We start from the raw sequence: 17,253 nt of genomic DNA, 5'->3' as shown, positions 1-17,253 counted from the left end.
CAGGCTCTTTGGCCCTCGATGTTGCGCTGATCCAAGCCCACCTAACCTATACTAACCCACTATCCTCCATATACCTATGCAATGCCCGCTTAAATGCCCATAAAGAGGGAGAGTCCACCACTGCTGCTGGCCGGGCATTCCATGAACTTACGACTCGCTGAGTGGAGAACCTACCCCTAACTTCAGTCCTATATCTACCCCTCCTTAATTTAAAGCTATGCCCCCTTGTAATACCCGGCTCCATACGCGGGAAAAGGTTCATACTGTCGTCCCTATCTAACCCCCTAATCATCTTGTACACCTCAATCAAGTCACCTCTAAACCTTCTTTTCTCTAGTGAAAACAGCCCCAAGTGCCTCAGTCTTTCCTCATACGATTTTCCTTTCATACCAGGCAACATCCTGGTAAACCTCCTCTGCACCCGTTCCAGTGCCTCCACATCCTTCCTATAGTATGGCGACCAAAACTGCACACAATATTCCAGATGCGGCCGCACCAGAGTTTTATACAACTGCATCATGACCTCAGGACTCCGGAAATCAATTCCTCTACCAATAAAAGCCAGTACGCCATATGCCTTCCTCACCACACTATTTACCTGGGTGGCAACTTTCAGAGATCTGTGTACATGGACACCAAGATCCCTCTGCTCATCCACACTACCAAGTATCCGACCATTAGCCCAGTACCCCTTCTCAAAGAACTCAATAAGGTTTGTGAGGCACAACCTACCCTTCACAAAACTGTGCTGACTATCCCTAATCAAATTATCCTTTTCTAGATGAATAGGATATAAGAAACTCCTTTAAAAAGTGCAGAAATTCATCAAGCAAAATCTGACTTGTGTAACATTTAAAGTTTGTCAAGTGATAAAAAATAGTTTAGTTGTATAAAATAATATTTTTAATTACTAAGTACACCTGCTCTTAGATTCTCAGTTTTAGGATTTAACAATTGATAATCAAATAATGCAACATCATTGGATTAATAAATTGTTTGGCTCTTTTAATAAAGTGTGGCAGTTTAGGTGGAATCTCACTGTTACCCAGGTCATAGTCAAGCTATAAAATGTTTTATACTTTGAAACGTATCCAGAGTAAACATTCCAATACGCCTTACAGCTTTGTCAGGTGAAAAGTCAGGTGAAAAGTCCCTGAAAATTGTGTAACAAACCAGCTGTTGCCTCAGTTTCAAATTCAAACACAAAGATGAAAGTATAGGTTAAATGCATGGTGTGACATTGGTGTGTTAGAATAGTTACACTGGACTCTCTGCTGATAAGCTGTGATAATGGCTGCCTGCCAAGCTCGTTTAACTGCTTAATGCTTTGAACAGTAAAATACCTCTCTATTGAAATGAATGGGACAAGATTTGGGTTTCTTAAAGGGAAAAAATGAGTTCCAGTAGCCTGCAATTATCTATCCATCTTACACGTTGGTCTTGTTCTGCTAGCAAGTCCAAACTAGGGACAATGATATAATCAGAAAGTGCAGTTGAATGTCAGGCTTACTAAATGTACTGGAATTTGTGGCTTATCAAACAACAGGATCATATCTTTGAATTCTACAATTAAAGACTTATTGCTTTAACTAAAGAAAATTACCTTAGCATTGGAAGTAACTTGGATGTATTCCATTAAGTTGTTTGGAACTAAAAGGTCCAAAGAAAGGAAAATCTGTACCAGAATTTCCCACTGAGTTTGGAATGGAGTGAAAGAACATGTATTTACTCCACTACACTATCACCCTTTCTGCATGTGTTAAGTTCAAGAAACAAAACTGATCTGTCCTATTTATTGTTTGCTGTGTCACTATTGTCAGCATTTCATTGATGGGCAACTGCAAATACACAAAACAACTGATAGTAAAGCAGCTAATGGTACCGAAATGGAAAATGTACCTTTCACTAGAGAGTTTTGAGCAAGAGGAATCAAACAGGTATTCTATAAATATTAATCATTCACATTGCAGCTTCTGTGAGAGCCATGTCATATGCTTTTTATAACTAATATTTATACAGTAACTTCAAAAGCAAAATGTCTCAAGGTGTCTAACAGGAGGGTTAACTAACAAAGTAACACTGAGTCACGAAAGGGGAATGCAGGTCAGTCGGCAAAAGATGTAGGTTGTAAGTAGTGTCTTAAGGAGGAAAGAGAGGTTTAAAAATTTTTTATTCACTTATGGGACATGGGCCCTGCTGGCTGGTCAGCCTTTATTGTCTGTCCTTAGTTTCCCTTGAGAAGGAGGTGTTGAGCTGCCTTCTTGAACCACTGTAGTCCATGTACTATAGGTAGCTGTCCTGAAGGAAGGCATTTCAGTATTTTGACCCAATGATAATGAAGGAAATGCGATATATTTCTAAGTCAGGATGGTGAGTGGCTTGGAGGGTAGTGTTCATATGTATTTGCTGGCCCCATCTTTTAGATGGTACACAATGCTGTTACTGATCATTGGTGGTAGATGGCCTTGATGCTTGCAAATGAGTTGTCAATCAAACAGGCTGCTTTGTCTTGGAGGGTGTCAAGTTCCTTGAGTGTTTTTGGAGTTGCATCCATCCAGGCAAGTTGCACCCATCCACACTCCTGATTTGTCCTTTACAGATGGTGGAAAGGCTTTAAGGAGTCAGTATTCCTAGCCTGTGACCTGAACTTGTTGCCACTATATTTATATACAGTCATAGAGATGTATAGCATGGAAACAGAGCCTTTGGTCCAACCCGTCCATGCCGACCAGATATCCCAACTTAATCTAGTCCCACCTGCCAGCACCCGGCCCATACCCCTCTAAACCTTTCCTATTCATATATCCATCCAGATGCCTTTTAAATGTTGCAATTCTACCAGCCTCCATCACTTCCTCTGGCAGCTCATAGGTCTTTTATATCTTTCCCCCTTCACCCTAAACCTATGCCGTCTAGTTCTGGACTCCCCCACCCCAGGGAAAAGACTTTGTCTATTTATCCTATCCATGCCCTTCATGCTATATTGAGTTATTTTGAGTTTCCAGTAAATGGTAATCCCATAGATGGTGTTATTGGGTGATTCAATGATGGTAATGCCTTTGAATGTCAAGGGACAGTGGTTAGATTGTTTCTTATGGGAAATAGTCATTGCTTAGCACGAATGCTACATGTCACTTGTCAGCCCAAGCCTGGACATTGTCCAGATGTCGATGCATTTGAACACGGACTACTTCAATATCTGAGGAATCATGAATGGTTCTGAAAATTGTGCAATCATCAGTGATCACCCCCACTGCATGTCTTATGATGGAGAGGAGGTGATTAATGAAGCAGCTGAAAACGGTTCAGCCTTGGACAATACTTCGAGGAACTCCTGCAGAGATGTCCAGGAGCTGAGATGACTGACGTCCAAAAAACACATCCATCTTCCTGTGTGCCAGATATGACTCCAAAAGGGGAGAATTTTCTCCCTGATTCCCATTGATTTCAGGTTTTGCTAGGGGTCTTTGATGCCACACTTGGTTGAATGCAGCTTTGATGTCAAGAGCTGTCACTCTCACCTCACCTCTAGAATTCAGCTCTATTGTCCATGGTTGAAACAAGGCTATAATGAAGTCAGGAGCTGTGTGGCCCTAGGAGAACCCAAACTGGGCATGACTGAGCAGGTTATTGAGCAGCTGCTGTTTAAGAGCAATTTTGATGGAACCTTCCATCACTTTACTGATTACTGAGATTAGACAGATGGGTCATAATTGGCTGAGTCGGATTTGTCTTGCTTTTTGTATACAGGGCAATTTTCCACATTTTTGGGTGGATGACAGTGTTGTAGCTATATTGGAATAGCTTGGCAAGGGGAGCAGCAATGTCTAGAGCACACATCTTCAGTACTATTGCTGGCTTGTTGTTCTGGTCCATAGCCTTATCAGCATCCAGTGCTTCAATTTGTTTCTTTGTATCACATGGAGTGAATCAAATTGGCTGAAGACTGGCATCTGTGATGCTGGGGATCTCTGGAAGGGGCCGAGATGGATCATCAGAAGGTAGAGAGGTTCGGGAAGGGAATTCCAGAAGTTAGAGAATAGGCAGCTGAAGGCAATGATCTAAAAATTTGAGAGATGAAAATTGGGAATGTTCAGATAAATGAACAAACCTTAGATGGTTGTAGGACTGTAAAAGATTTTTAGAATTTGGGACCAGGGAGACCATGACGATATTTGAAACAATGTATCAAATGATGAGGTCATAAATATTACTACAATTTATTGAATTCCCTCCCATAAGGCATTTATTCTGTTGCTGATTTACCTGGACAAGCGAGTAAAGGCTCAAATGTACTCGGCTGTGTAAACCAGGAGATTTCAGGTTAGGTGGCAGTACCAATTTGGACCAGCTCTTCAGTGCCTCTGAGGAGCTACAGGATGAGTAAAATACATCAAGACTCCTACTCCTGATTACTGACCAGTGATAATTGCTGCAAAAATGCAAATAAAATGAAAGCTGATTAAACTAAGGTTTGGTTCTGATGCCCTCAACAGTGAAACTATCTACCAATAGTCAGCTTTTAAACTCACACACAGACTGGTCATTTTGGGGAGGTGGTTGAGGGTTAGTAGCACCTCTTGAGTTCCCTTCAGACCTCACTCATCAGAACTTGTCTGGTGTGTGGGGTAACTGAGGAGCTAGGGGAAACAAGAGGAGTTATAGCACATAGAATCTCTAAAGTAGGCCATTTGGCCCTTCAGGTTCCCTCCAAAGAGCATACCACCCAGATCCACTCTATCCCTGTTATCCTGCATTTCCCCATGACTAATCCACCTAGCCTGCACATTCCTGGACACTTTGGGAAGTTTAGCATGCCCCAATCCACCCAATTTGCATATCTTTGGACTGTGGGAAGAAACTGGAACACCCAGAGGAAACCCACACAGACACAGGCTGAATGTGCAAACTCCACACACTCACCTGAGGCTGCAGTCGAACCAAGGTGCGAGGCAACAATACCAACCAATGAGCCATTGTGCTGCCCAACACCTGAAATGTGGTTTAAAAGGGTTTGTACTTTATGAAATAGTAGCAGAACATGTGAGTTGAACACTTGCAAATAGGTTGGCAGAGAAAAGCAAAAATTGAAGTTGATTTTCCAATAGGTGTTGGGAATCTGAAGTATGGATTATTTTTGGGTTCTGACCCTGTACAATGCCAGTGTCGCTGAAGAGACACTATCTTTACACCAGACCTCCTGGTTGAGCTGGCAGCAGGGTCAGCAAACAGTTAGTAGCACCAGAGACCTCTGGGAGATGTACTGAATCCAAATGAATTTTCTTTAGAACCAAAGTTAACTCTCTACAGATGCTGCCAAACCTTTTGTGTTTCTTCAGCACTTTTTGGTAGTGTACCACCTTCTCAAGGGCAGCTAGTAACAGGGAACAAATACTGGCTTAGCGAGCGATGCTCATATCTCATGAATGCATTAAAAAAAGGCACCTGATGGCCATGGATTGAGACAACAATTCAGTTTTGAATAACAGGAAGGTAGAGCTAAAATTTAAAAAAATTACAGTGATCATTCAACCATTGAGATTTACCTGAGACTTCAGGGAACTAATGGTATCTTCAAGTTCATGTCGCACTGTAGCAGGCATCAGACCTTTGATTTTCATTTCATATTCTTGCTGGATGTGAGTGATCTGGAAAAAAACCCAAAGATATGGGGATCACATTTCACTTTTATGCAAAGCTTTGCCTTACTGTTCTGGGAGGAAATGAAGTCAGTAAATAATGGAACAGAATTTGGAGACTCTCAAAAATTTAAAGTACTACTTTTAAAGGAGCAGAAGGTCAATATTAATTTGATTTTAAAGCTGTTCTGGTTCCATACCTGCTTTCATCTGAAATTCATCTCATTGAAATTATACAAAACAATAAACTTGACAGCGAAATGAAGTGAAGTACTCTGACATGTTTTGCATCTAAATGTTTGGTGATTAAAGTTTCAAATTCCATCTGGCATCTCAAACAAAAACTGCAGAAACAGAAGCTCTCCCTTATTAAATGACAAAAGACAGCATTTGACAGATACTATGAGGAAGAGAACTCCTGCCCAAATCCAGAAGATCTGAACTTGTGGGTCGGGTTGGGGGGGAGGGGGTGGTGGCAGTGTCAGACTCAGTTCAGAGAATTGCACTAGGTTGGTTCCTGGGGTGAAGTAGTTGTCTTATGAGGAAATGCTGAGAAGTTGGACTTTATATTGTAGTTTAGAAGAGTAAGTGCTGACCTTAGTGAAAGGTACACAATTCTGAGGGGTAGATACAATGAGAATGTTGCTTCTTGTGAGGAATGAAAGGGCATAGTGTTAAGACAGATGAATTTTTCCTGAATTTTGGAGGTATTTATTTGCTCATACCCATTAGTCTTTGGAATTCTCATCCCCAGAGAGTAATATATTCATGGCTGAATTAAACAAATATTAGATCGACAAGGGAGTTAAGGATAATGGGGGACAGGCAATAAATTGGCAGTAAGGCCACAATCAGATCATCCATGATCTTACTGAATAGTGGAGTAAGTTATAGAGGTTGAATGATCTACTCCTATTTCTGATAAGACCACAAAAAATAAGAGGAGTAGGCCATTCAACATGATTATGGCTGATCTGGCCCAGGCTTCAACTCGTCTTTGTACCAGATCCTTATAGACCTCAACTCCTGATCGTTCAAAAATCTATTCACCTTCTCTTTAAATACTTTCAGTAATCTAGCCTTCATAATTCTCTGCAGTAGAACATTCCAGATATTCAGTAGTTCTGGAGAAGAAATTCCTTTGCATTTCCATCTTAAATGAATGCCCCCTTATTCTGTAACTGTGTCTCTAGTTTGAAATTTCCCTACTAGTGGAAACATCTTCTTACTATGTAAAGCACCCTCAGAATCTTATATTTCAAAAAGATCATACGTCATTCTGCTAAACTCTAATGAATAAAGGCATAACCTGTTTCGTCATTCTGGATAAGTCAATATGTTCATCCTAGTGAATCAGTCTAGTGAACCTCTTTTGAAATGTCTCCAAGCCCAAGATATTCTTTCCTAAATTCTGGGATCAAAACTGTATATAGTACTCCACAAATTAAAAACTGGAAGAACTGTGGATGCTGTAAATCAGAAACAGAAACAGAAGTTGCTGGAAAAGTTCAGCAGGTCTGGCAGCATCTGTGGAGAGAAATCAAAGTCAACATTTTGAGTCCAGTTCTGAGGAAGGGTCGCTGGACCCAAAATGTTACACAGACTGTTGCCAGATCTGCTGAGCTTTTCCAGCAAATTCTGTTTTAGGTGTGACTGCACCAATACCCTGTACAGTTATAACAAATCTTACCTATTTTTAAATTAGCAATGAAGGTCAAAATTCAATTTGCTTTTGCAATTACTTGCTGCACCTGCATGCTGATGTTTGGTGTTTAATGCTCAAGAACAAACAGATGCCTTTGTGTTGCAATTTTAATGGAGTCTTTCTCTATGTAAATAATAGTCTGCCTTTTGATTCTTCTTACCAAAATGCATGACCTCACACTTTCCTACATTAAACATCTTCCGCCAAAGTCAAACATCACCCCGCTCTTTCCTCAGGGTTCCAAAAGCCTGCAGTTTCAAATAAACCTGTCATGTGATTTTTGACTTTGTCTACCCCACTCCAATACCGACACCTCCACATCATCACCTGCCAAGTTTTTGCACCCTCACTTAACCTATCTATAGAGGCTTGCACATTCCTTATGTCATCACCACAATATGCCATCCCATCTACTTTTTGTATAGTCAGTAAATTTGGACACATTACACTCTGCCCCACTTCACCAAGTCATTAATAGAGATAGTAAATAATTGAGCACTAGGACTGATCCTACTAGCTATATTGTTTCAGCCTGAAAAAGACCCATTAATCTGACTGTCTTCTGTGTCTTAACTAATTGTCAGTCCATGCTAATATATTACCCCAATATTGCGAGCTCCTCTTTTGTCCAATAATCTGTTTGTGGAACTTTACAAATGCATTCGGAAAATCTAAAAATACAACATCTCCGGCTCCCCTTCATCAAATCTGCTTCTTATATTCTGAAAGAACTTTAGTAAACTTGTCAAACGTGATTTCTCTTTCACAAAACCATGTTAACTCTGTTTAATTGTATTCAGCTTTCCGAAATGTCCTGCTATTTCCTCCTTAATAATGGACTCCAGTATTTTCCTAATTAAAGATGTTAGATTAATTGCTCTACAATTTCCTGCTTTCTGTTCCCCTCCTTTTTTGAACAGGGACATGATGTTAGTGGTTTTCCAATCTGCTGGAACACTCCCAGAATTCATTGAGTACTGGAATATTTTCACCAATGTCTCCATTATTTAAGACTGCCAGATCCTAGCAATTTGTCTGCCTTTAGTCCCATTAGTTTGTCAAATGGTAGTGACTGTTACAAGACCTTTCTTCCCATTAGCATCTTGCTTATCTGTTATGGAATATTTATATTATGCTCTACTATGAAGTCTGATGCAAAATATTAGTTTAAATTATTTGCCATTTCTATGTTCACTGTTATTAATTCCGCAGTTGCATCCTTCAAGGATCCCAGATTTACTTTAGCTACTCTTTCTTTTTATTTACCCACAGAGGATCTTGTTTGTTTTTATATTTCTAAACAAGTTACTTTCATAATCAACTTTCCCCTTCAAGAGCTTTTACTTCATGCACTTCTGGTTCCTAAAGAAAAACCCAATCCGCTGATTTACTACTTTGTGTGCCTTAAGTTTTGATTGGATGCTATACTTGACTGCCATTGTTAACCATGTTCATCCTTTTCATTGAGTCCTTCTTTTCGAGTGGAAAGTGTTTTTGCTGAGTGTTACGAAATATCTGCGTAAATGTCTGTAACTGGTCATCCTCTGACTTTCTACTTTGTCTGTTTTCCTTCCTGTTTTAAGTACCGATCATTCTGGCATAATGCGATTGTTGTGTTCTGCTGCAACCTTGTGCTAAAGAAAATTGTGCCGTGGAAAACCACTATAGAAAATCATGCTGTAGAAGATCGCTACTAGAAAATCACTAAATTCGTTCAGTAGAAAGTTTGTGTTATCCAAACAACATCCACAATTTGAAAGTAACATGTTATAACCAATTTGCGCTGATGAAACACACATTATAGCAGAATGACCTGTACATTTTCATAGGTCTGTAGTTGCTCTTGTTTAAGTTGAGGACACTGCACTGAGACTCAAGTTGCTCTCCCTCAGAATGAATTTTTAAAAATCTACAACGTTGTGATTGCAACACTCAGAGGATCCTTAACTCTGAGAACTCTTATTAATTCTACCGTATTACACATTACCACGTGCCAAATGCTGTCAAGTGGGACTAGATTTATGTAGCATATCTGGAGGCATGGACGATTTGGAAAGGAGAGTCTGTTTCTGTGCTGTACATCTCTATATTTCTACTAGATTTAAAATAGCTTAGTCCCTTTGCAATGTACGACTTTAAGCAACAGTGCCTGATGTACTTTACAGATTTGTCTTCCATGTTATTCTTGTTCATCAATTAGTGTGCAGACCTATATTACCTATGATAGGGGTAGTGCCCGTCTTACACTCCTCCATTTTTTCCTGATTTATACTTTGTCCTGCAGTGAGGCAACTGTTCAGAGTTCGATAGAAAATTCACATTGGTGTGTGGTTGCTCTTTCTGGTACCCTGGGTATGTTACAGCTTGCTATGAGAGAGGTGGGTTGAGGGGTATAAAGCAAATGCTTCAAGGTCACACCAGCTGCAGATTGCTCATCATGTTGGATAGCAAGGTCCGGTTGAGCTCGGAGCTGAATGTTCAATAAAAGAGCAATGTACCATAATCTGGATAGTCTCTGACACCAGATGCTAGAGAGTCTGTTGCAGCTTGTGTCATCTCCTCTGTCAGGGCCAGTAGATTAATGTGTGCCTGACTCCTGTGTGGCACCTTGACTGAAGACAGGGATCTGATTGCAGTGATTGTGTCATGTTGTGCTCGGGAAATGTGCCTTCTAAAATTGAGTAGCTGGAAGTATGGGGCGCAGCAAGAGGGGGTTTTGTGGCTTGGATGAGTGCAAGGCTTTAATGGTGAGCCTGAGTATCTGAATGTTAATTGTAACTCCTGGGTATCAGGACTGCTGACTGTTGAGTGATAGTAATGTGTGGTGCACTAAGCAGTGAGGTTGGTATTGCGGTGGGGAATCACATGAAGTACATTCGTTGACCTTGATTACCCATGTGATGTCATTAATTTTCTGCCAGCACTGAATCAAAGCCCTCTGGGTCAAATGGAATTACCTTCCATGGCTACCTGCTCCCTTCTCCTTTGGAGAACGTTCCATGAGAATACCTGGCCTTTCATAGAAATTTAAACCCTCTACCATCTCCTTGATGAAGGCCTTTAGTGCTGTGTTCCTCTGCCCTGTCTTTGAGATTGCAACATCAGCTTCCTGTGAATCAATCAAGCAGTTTTAAGAGGGACAGGCTGCCTTTAAGAGCAGGAGACTAACTGGAACCCCATCAACAGTGGTGTGAATCAGACAATATCAGGGTGACCAGGCACCTCAGTTAGGGCTTTTGCCCAAAACGTCGATTTTGCTGCTCATCGGATGCTGCCTGAATTGCTGTGCTCTTCCAGCACCACTGATCCAGAACCTCAGTCCATCATTGTCCAGCAGACAACTGTTGAACCAATTCTGAATTCTTCCTCATATCATTATGACATAGGAGGAGTAGTGTTAATGTCACTGGACTAGTAATCCAAAAAACAAAAAAAGGCTCATGTTCTGGGAACATTGTGAAATTCAAATTAAATAAAAATCTAACATTAAAAGTCCACATCCCATGAACAAATAAACAAAAATTGACATTTATACAAATTGCAAAAGTTAATATGCAGGTACAACAAGTAATTAGGAAAGCAAATGATATGCTGTCCTTTAACTTAGAGTGGTGGAACACAAAGAATAAGGAAATCTTGCTGTAATTATGGAGGGTTTCTGTGAGATTACATACTTGTGTATCCATATGCATCAAGACTTGGACAATATCCAGACTTGGGCTTATAAATGGCAGCTAATATTCACACCACACAAGTGCCAATGATTATTTCCAAAAAGAAAGAATCTAACCACTCTACATATATTTAATTGCATTATCATTGCTAAATCTCTGATCAGTACCTTGTGGGTTACCATTTACTAGAAACTGAATTTAACCAGTCGTATCAATATTGTGGCTACAAGAGCATAGCAGAGGATGGGAAACTTGTGGTGAGTAATTCACCTCCTGATTATGCAAAGCCTGTCCACCATCTACAATGCACAAGGGGTGTGATGCAGTATTCTCCACTTGTCTGAATGAATGCAGCTCCAAAAACACTCAAGAAGCTCACAACCATGGAGGACAAAGCAGTCCTTTCATTTCCGCTATATTCTCCATTTTCAACATTCACTCCTTTCACCACCTATGCATTCTGGCAGCAGTGTGTACCATCCATAAAGAGCACTGCAGCAAATAACAACTACGCCTTCAAAGCCCATGACCTTTCCCACTTTGAACAACATGGTCAGTAGATATATGGAAATGCCAAACCCTGAAAATTCCCCTCCATATTACACATGATCCTTAACTGGAACTATATGGCTATTACTTCACTGTCGCTAGGTCAAAATCCTGGAACTTCCTCCCCAACAGCACCATGGGTGTGCCTAAACCCCAATGATTGCGGTGGTTCAGGAAGGCAGCTTACAACTACCTTTTCCAGGGCAAAGTTAAAAATCACACAACACCAAGTTATAGTCCAACAGATTTATTTGGAAGCACTAGCTTTTGGAGCACTGCTCCATCAAGCAACTATGGAGCTGGATCATAAGAAACAGAATTTATAGCAAAAGATTACAGTGTAATGCAACTGAAATGATATATTGAACAAACCTAGACTGCTAGATAAAAACAATGACTGCAGATGCTGGAAACCAGATTTTGGATTAGTGATGCTGGAAGAGCACAGGAGTTCAGGCAGCATCCGAGGAGCAGCAAAATCGACGTTTCGGGCAAAAGCTCTTCATCAGGAATAAAGGCAGAGAGCCTGAAGCGTGGAGAGATAAGCGAGAGGAGGGTGGGGATGGGGAGAAAGTAGCCTGGAGTACAATAGGTGAGTGGGGGAGGGGATGAAGGTGATAGGTCAGGGAGGAGGGTGGAGTGGATAGGTGGAAAAGAAGATAGGCAAGTAGGACAAGTCATGGGGACAGTGCTGAGCTGGAAGTTTGGAACTAGGGTGAGGTGGGGGAAGGGGAAATGAGGAAACTGTTGAAGTCCACATTGATGCCCTGGGGTTGAAGTGTTCCGAGGCGGAAGATGAGGCGTTCTTCCTCCAGGCGTCTGGTGGTGAGGGAGTGGCAGTGAAGGAGGCCCAGGACCTCCATGTCCTCGGCAGAGTGGGAGGGGGAGTTGAAATGTTGGGCCACAGGGCGGTGTGGTTGATTGGTGCTGGTGTCCCAGAGATGTTCCCTAAAGCGCTCTGCTAGGAGGCGTCCAGTTTCCCCAATGTAGAGGAGACTGCATCGGGAGCAACGGATGCAATAAGTGATATTGATGAAGGGCTTTTGCCCGAAACGTCAATTTTGCTGCTCCTCGGATGCTGCCTGAACTGCTGTGCTCTTCCAGCACCACCAATCCAAAAACCTAGACTGCTGTTAAGTCTTTCATCTTTTAGAATGGGTTGCAGGTTTCATTTCATTAATATGTAAATCCCAGAACTTCCTTTAAGTCACACTTTCGAGATAACAACATTTTCCAGGGCAGTTAAGAATGAGTAATAAGTGCTGGTCGAGCCAACAGAACCTATATCCTGAGAATGAATAAAGAAAATGTACTGCCTCAAAGGAGTTGCAACATGGGTTCAGCAGATTGATTCCCGGGGATGTGAAATTGGGCTGAGAATATCATACTTGCTAGAGTTTAGAGGAAAAAAGGTGGTCTCATTCTCAAGTAAAATAAATCTTACAGGATTGATGCTGAGAGGCTCCCTGGCCTGGAGATTCTAGAACTGTATGGTGATAATCTCTGGATAAGGGTTCGGCCATTTCTTACTGACTTAGTCAATTGGAAAATGCTATGAAAGACTCTGTCAAAGGTTGGCTGTCCAAAGAAATTTATCAACAATCTCCATCCCCTCCATGACAAATGGAATCCTCACCGATGGTAATATGACAGAATTCTTTGAGGTCAAGACAGGGATCAAGCAGGAATGGGTGATTGTCCTCATCTTTTTCTCCATCTTTATTGCCATCAATCTTCATCTTATCAAGAACAACTTTCCCAGTAGTGTGGACATTGTCTACAGGATGGATGGAAAATGTTTCAACCTCAACCGGCTGAAATCCAAGAAGAAACAACACCCACCTTGCTTCAATGTCCAGATGCCAATATCGTCTCTGCTATCCTGGAAAAGAACCTTCAAGCCTCGCCTAATGTCTTCATTGAAGTATACCTAAAAATCAGTTTCAGCCTCAACTTCAAGAAGACTGAAGTCCTTTATCAACCCATCCTAGGGCAAGTTCCAGCCTCTCCCTCCATTAAGATCAATGGAAAGTTGCTCATCTATGCCTGACATCAATGCGGAGATCCAACACTGTATCCAATCCATGAGTGCTGCCTTCAGATGCCCAAGGCTAAGAGACTTCAATGATCATGGCATCTGTACTGACATTAAGAACCAAGATGGTCATCCTTCCTACTCTTCTATATGGCTTGGACTGATTATAGACACCACCTCAAGACATTGGAGAAGTACCATCAATGCTGTTTGAGACAGGTTCTCAGCTGGAAGGACAAATGTACTAACATCAGAATCCTTGAAAATGCCAATAGCACCAGTATTGAGGCCATAAACATTCAAAACCAACTCTGCTGGGCCGGCAATGAGCTTAGGACCCCTGAGTTCCAATTGCCAAAGTAAATCTTCTGGGTCCAGCTCAAGGAAGGTACTCAAATGAAAGGAGGACAAAGGAAGTGCTTCAAAGACTCCCTGAAGGCTTGCCTCAAGGAATGCAATGTAGATATTAATACCCAGGAGATTCTCCCGCAGAAGAAACTGACTTGAAGGAACTTCATGTCTGAAGAGACACAATTCTTCAGGAATACCCGTTGGCAAGAGGAAGTATGGAAAGGAGTCTGAGAAAGGAATGCCAATGATCTTGAGTCCAAGGTCCAATTCCACCTCCTGAACACACCTATCAAATGTGTGACTGGAGACGTGTCTGTAGGATCAGGCTCATCAGCCTCGTGAGGACCCAGACAACCCATGGCCAGATACAGAATTTTCGACATGGATAATAACACTTATTAGTGAGTCATGATTTGCTGCTAATGACAACTGAGATGAGGAAATATATTTTCAATCAGAAGGTTCTGAATCTTTGGAATTCTCCCCTCAGAGGGCTTTGGAAGATCAACTACAGAAAATATTCAAGATTGAAAATGACAGAATTCAGACATGAAGGGAAATGGGAATAGTGCAAAGTGGGGTTGATGGTGCAGTTCAACCATTATCTTAATGAAAGGTATAGGGTGGTCAAGGAGTTGAAATTTGACTACTGTTCTGTTTTTTATGTTCTTAACATGTTCACGCAGTCTTTCTTGTTTGTTCATTAAAATACAGGGCAAAGGAACATTATAAAAATGAAATGTAACATTTGTGTGCCAATTTTGGCAGTAATCCTTTCTAAACTATCGTGCTTTCCACATGTACACTAAAATACACTTTGAGCCCTTTGGACATCAAGTGGTTGCCACAATACAATCCAATGTGGAAAATACCTTACTAATCCATTGGGATTTTACATTTCCCTCAATTTATGCGAACATTAATTTAATATTTTTAATTGTCCCTTTCCAAAATAGAAAATATCTTAAAAGAACTAACTTACATTTACATAACACCTGTCATTACCTCAGGGCATCCCACGACACTTGAAAGCCAAAGAAGTGTTTTTGAAGTGTAGTAATTACTATAGGAGTAAGTTGCAACATATAGCAGTGAAATAAATGACTGGAGAATCTGATTTAATAATGTAGGTTGAATTGTAAATATGAGTTTGGACATTAGGAAGAATTCTCCTGGTCTTCTTTAAAATGGCACCAGGGATCTTTTATGTCTATTCAAGAGGGCAGGCAGTTTCTTAAAGGTCTTAGAGGAGAAAGTGAGGTCTGCAGATGCTGAAGATCAGAGATGGAAATGTGTTGCTGGAAAAGCGCAGCAGGTCAGGCAGCATCTAGGGAACAGGAGAATCGACGTTAAAGGTCTTACCCAAAAGACAACACCTCTGCCATAGCGTGCCTCCAACAGCAGCAGGAATACCAACCTGCTTTATTATGTGAGCAATCTCAGGGTCAGGACTTGAATTCACCAGCCTAGGATTCAGAAGTGAGAATCCTGTTTGGAGCCACAGCAAAATACTTGTAGTCAGCTGATGAAGGTGAGTGTGAACTGTTTGACTCAGACAGAAATCCTTGCTTCCTCTTGAAAGGTAGCTTCAACCAATCAGAGTAACTACAGTAATCATATTTTCTTTTGATGCAGCACTTCCAAGTAAACAACTAATTTAAAAGAAGCAGATTCTTTGTGAAGAAGCCACAACGAGGAAACAGCTGCTGCAAAACCATTCCGTGTTCAGCACTGTAGAATCCAGAAGCAAAGACTTCTTTGATTCTTTGTACACTAGTTTCCCTTTAAACTCATTGTCCTTCTCTGTGATACATATTAAATTCCATGCAGAGGGCTGGGCCTCATTCACTGCTGATCACATCAGTGGGGGTTGTGCAAACTACTGGTTTGAAGAGCAGCATTGTGCCTCGAGTCTGATTGTCCTTATCTCTCTGTGGGGAATTATTTGGCACCACTAAATCCAGAGATTGCAATTTGACACATAGACAATCAAAGGCATATACTCATATACATTCCACTCTGGGTATGCAGCTTTTCAGTATTCAGTTCCTCTTATTGTTCAATGGGGTACACACTGTGTACTGCTAAATTGCATTAAACCAGCACAGTCACAGATATGATTCTAGGCATGATATGATGAAGGAGCGGTGCTCCAAAAGCTAGTGCTTCCAATTAAACCTGTTGGACTATAACTTGGTGTTGTGTGATTTTTAACATTCTAGGCAGGGCATGGAAGAGGGGATACAGATGATGCCTTCAAGGAGCCCCTGACTTGGGCAGCATCACTTCTTTTTAGCACGATTGTTCCCATATGTTAGAGACACAGAATCGATGGGCAGCTGCTTCTCCACTGGTTGTTTCTCTCTTGCATTTGCTAATGATAAGCTTCCAACAGATTCCTGAAGAAGGGCTTATGCCCGAAACGTCGATTCTCCTGTTCCCTGGATGCTGCCTGACCTGCTGCGCTTTTCCAGCAACACATTTCCAGCTTCCAACAGAATCAAGCATGGGAAAAAAATCAGTTTAAGATTGGATGAGCAGCTTGGAAGTCACATGGTTGCTGAGGAGGAGTTCCTTGGTTTGCTGTTAGTGGGGTTCTGGGCCTTAGTGGAGCTGGAGCACAGTTATGGGCCTTGCAGGTTACACTGGGTTTCAGAGAGATGGTAAACCCCATGGCATTAGGCTTGGCGATGTCTAGTATTTGATTTATTGTTGTCACATGTACCAAGATACAGTGAAAAGTTTGTTTTACATGGTATACATACAAAGTGAATTAAGGTTTTGGGTGTAAGTTTGTTTGCTGAGCTGAAAGGTTCATTTCCAGATGTTTCGATACCTTACTAGTTAACACCTTCAGTGGACCTCAGGCGAAGCAAAGCTGAAAATTCCTGCTTTCTATTTATATGTTTGGGTTTCTTTTGGTTGGTGATGTAATTTTCTGTGGTGATGTTATTTCCTGTGGTGAAGTCAATAGACAATAGGTGCAGCAGTAGGCCATTCTTCCCTTCGAGCCTGCACCACCATTCAATATGATCATGGCTGATCATCCTCAATCAGTATCCTGTTCCTGCCTTATCTCCATAACCCTTGATTCCACTATCCTTGAGAGCTCTATCCAACTCTTTCTTAAACGAATCCAGAGACTGGGCCTCCACTGCTTTCTGGGGCAGAGCATTCCACACACCCACCACTCTCTGTGAAGAAGTTTCTCATCTCTGTCCTAAATGGCCTACCCCTTATTCTTAAGCTGTGTCCTCTGGTTCGGGACTCACCCATCAGCAGAAACATGTTTCCTGCCTC

General features: G+C 41.4%; 1 protein-coding gene across 1 annotated transcript in view; it reads right to left on the bottom strand.

Annotated features, from left to right (window-relative positions):
• cep112 (centrosomal protein 112) overlaps nucleotides 1-17,253 on the bottom strand; it is a 547,625-nt gene that overhangs the window by 8,794 nt on the left and 521,578 nt on the right. The window contains exon 28 of the mRNA XM_043715232.1: nucleotides 5,547-5,648. Coding sequence (XP_043571167.1) covers nucleotides 5,547-5,648 — 102 coding nt within the window. The remainder of the gene's footprint in view (nucleotides 1-5,546; nucleotides 5,649-17,253) is intronic.

The sequence above is a fragment of the Chiloscyllium plagiosum genome, chromosome 24 (assembly GCF_004010195.1).
Source record: "Chiloscyllium plagiosum isolate BGI_BamShark_2017 chromosome 24, ASM401019v2, whole genome shotgun sequence".
NCBI lineage: Eukaryota > Metazoa > Chordata > Chondrichthyes > Orectolobiformes > Hemiscylliidae > Chiloscyllium > Chiloscyllium plagiosum.
The sequence above is the reverse complement of the archived record's forward strand: the minus strand, read 5'-3'. Positions and strand labels throughout refer to the sequence as shown.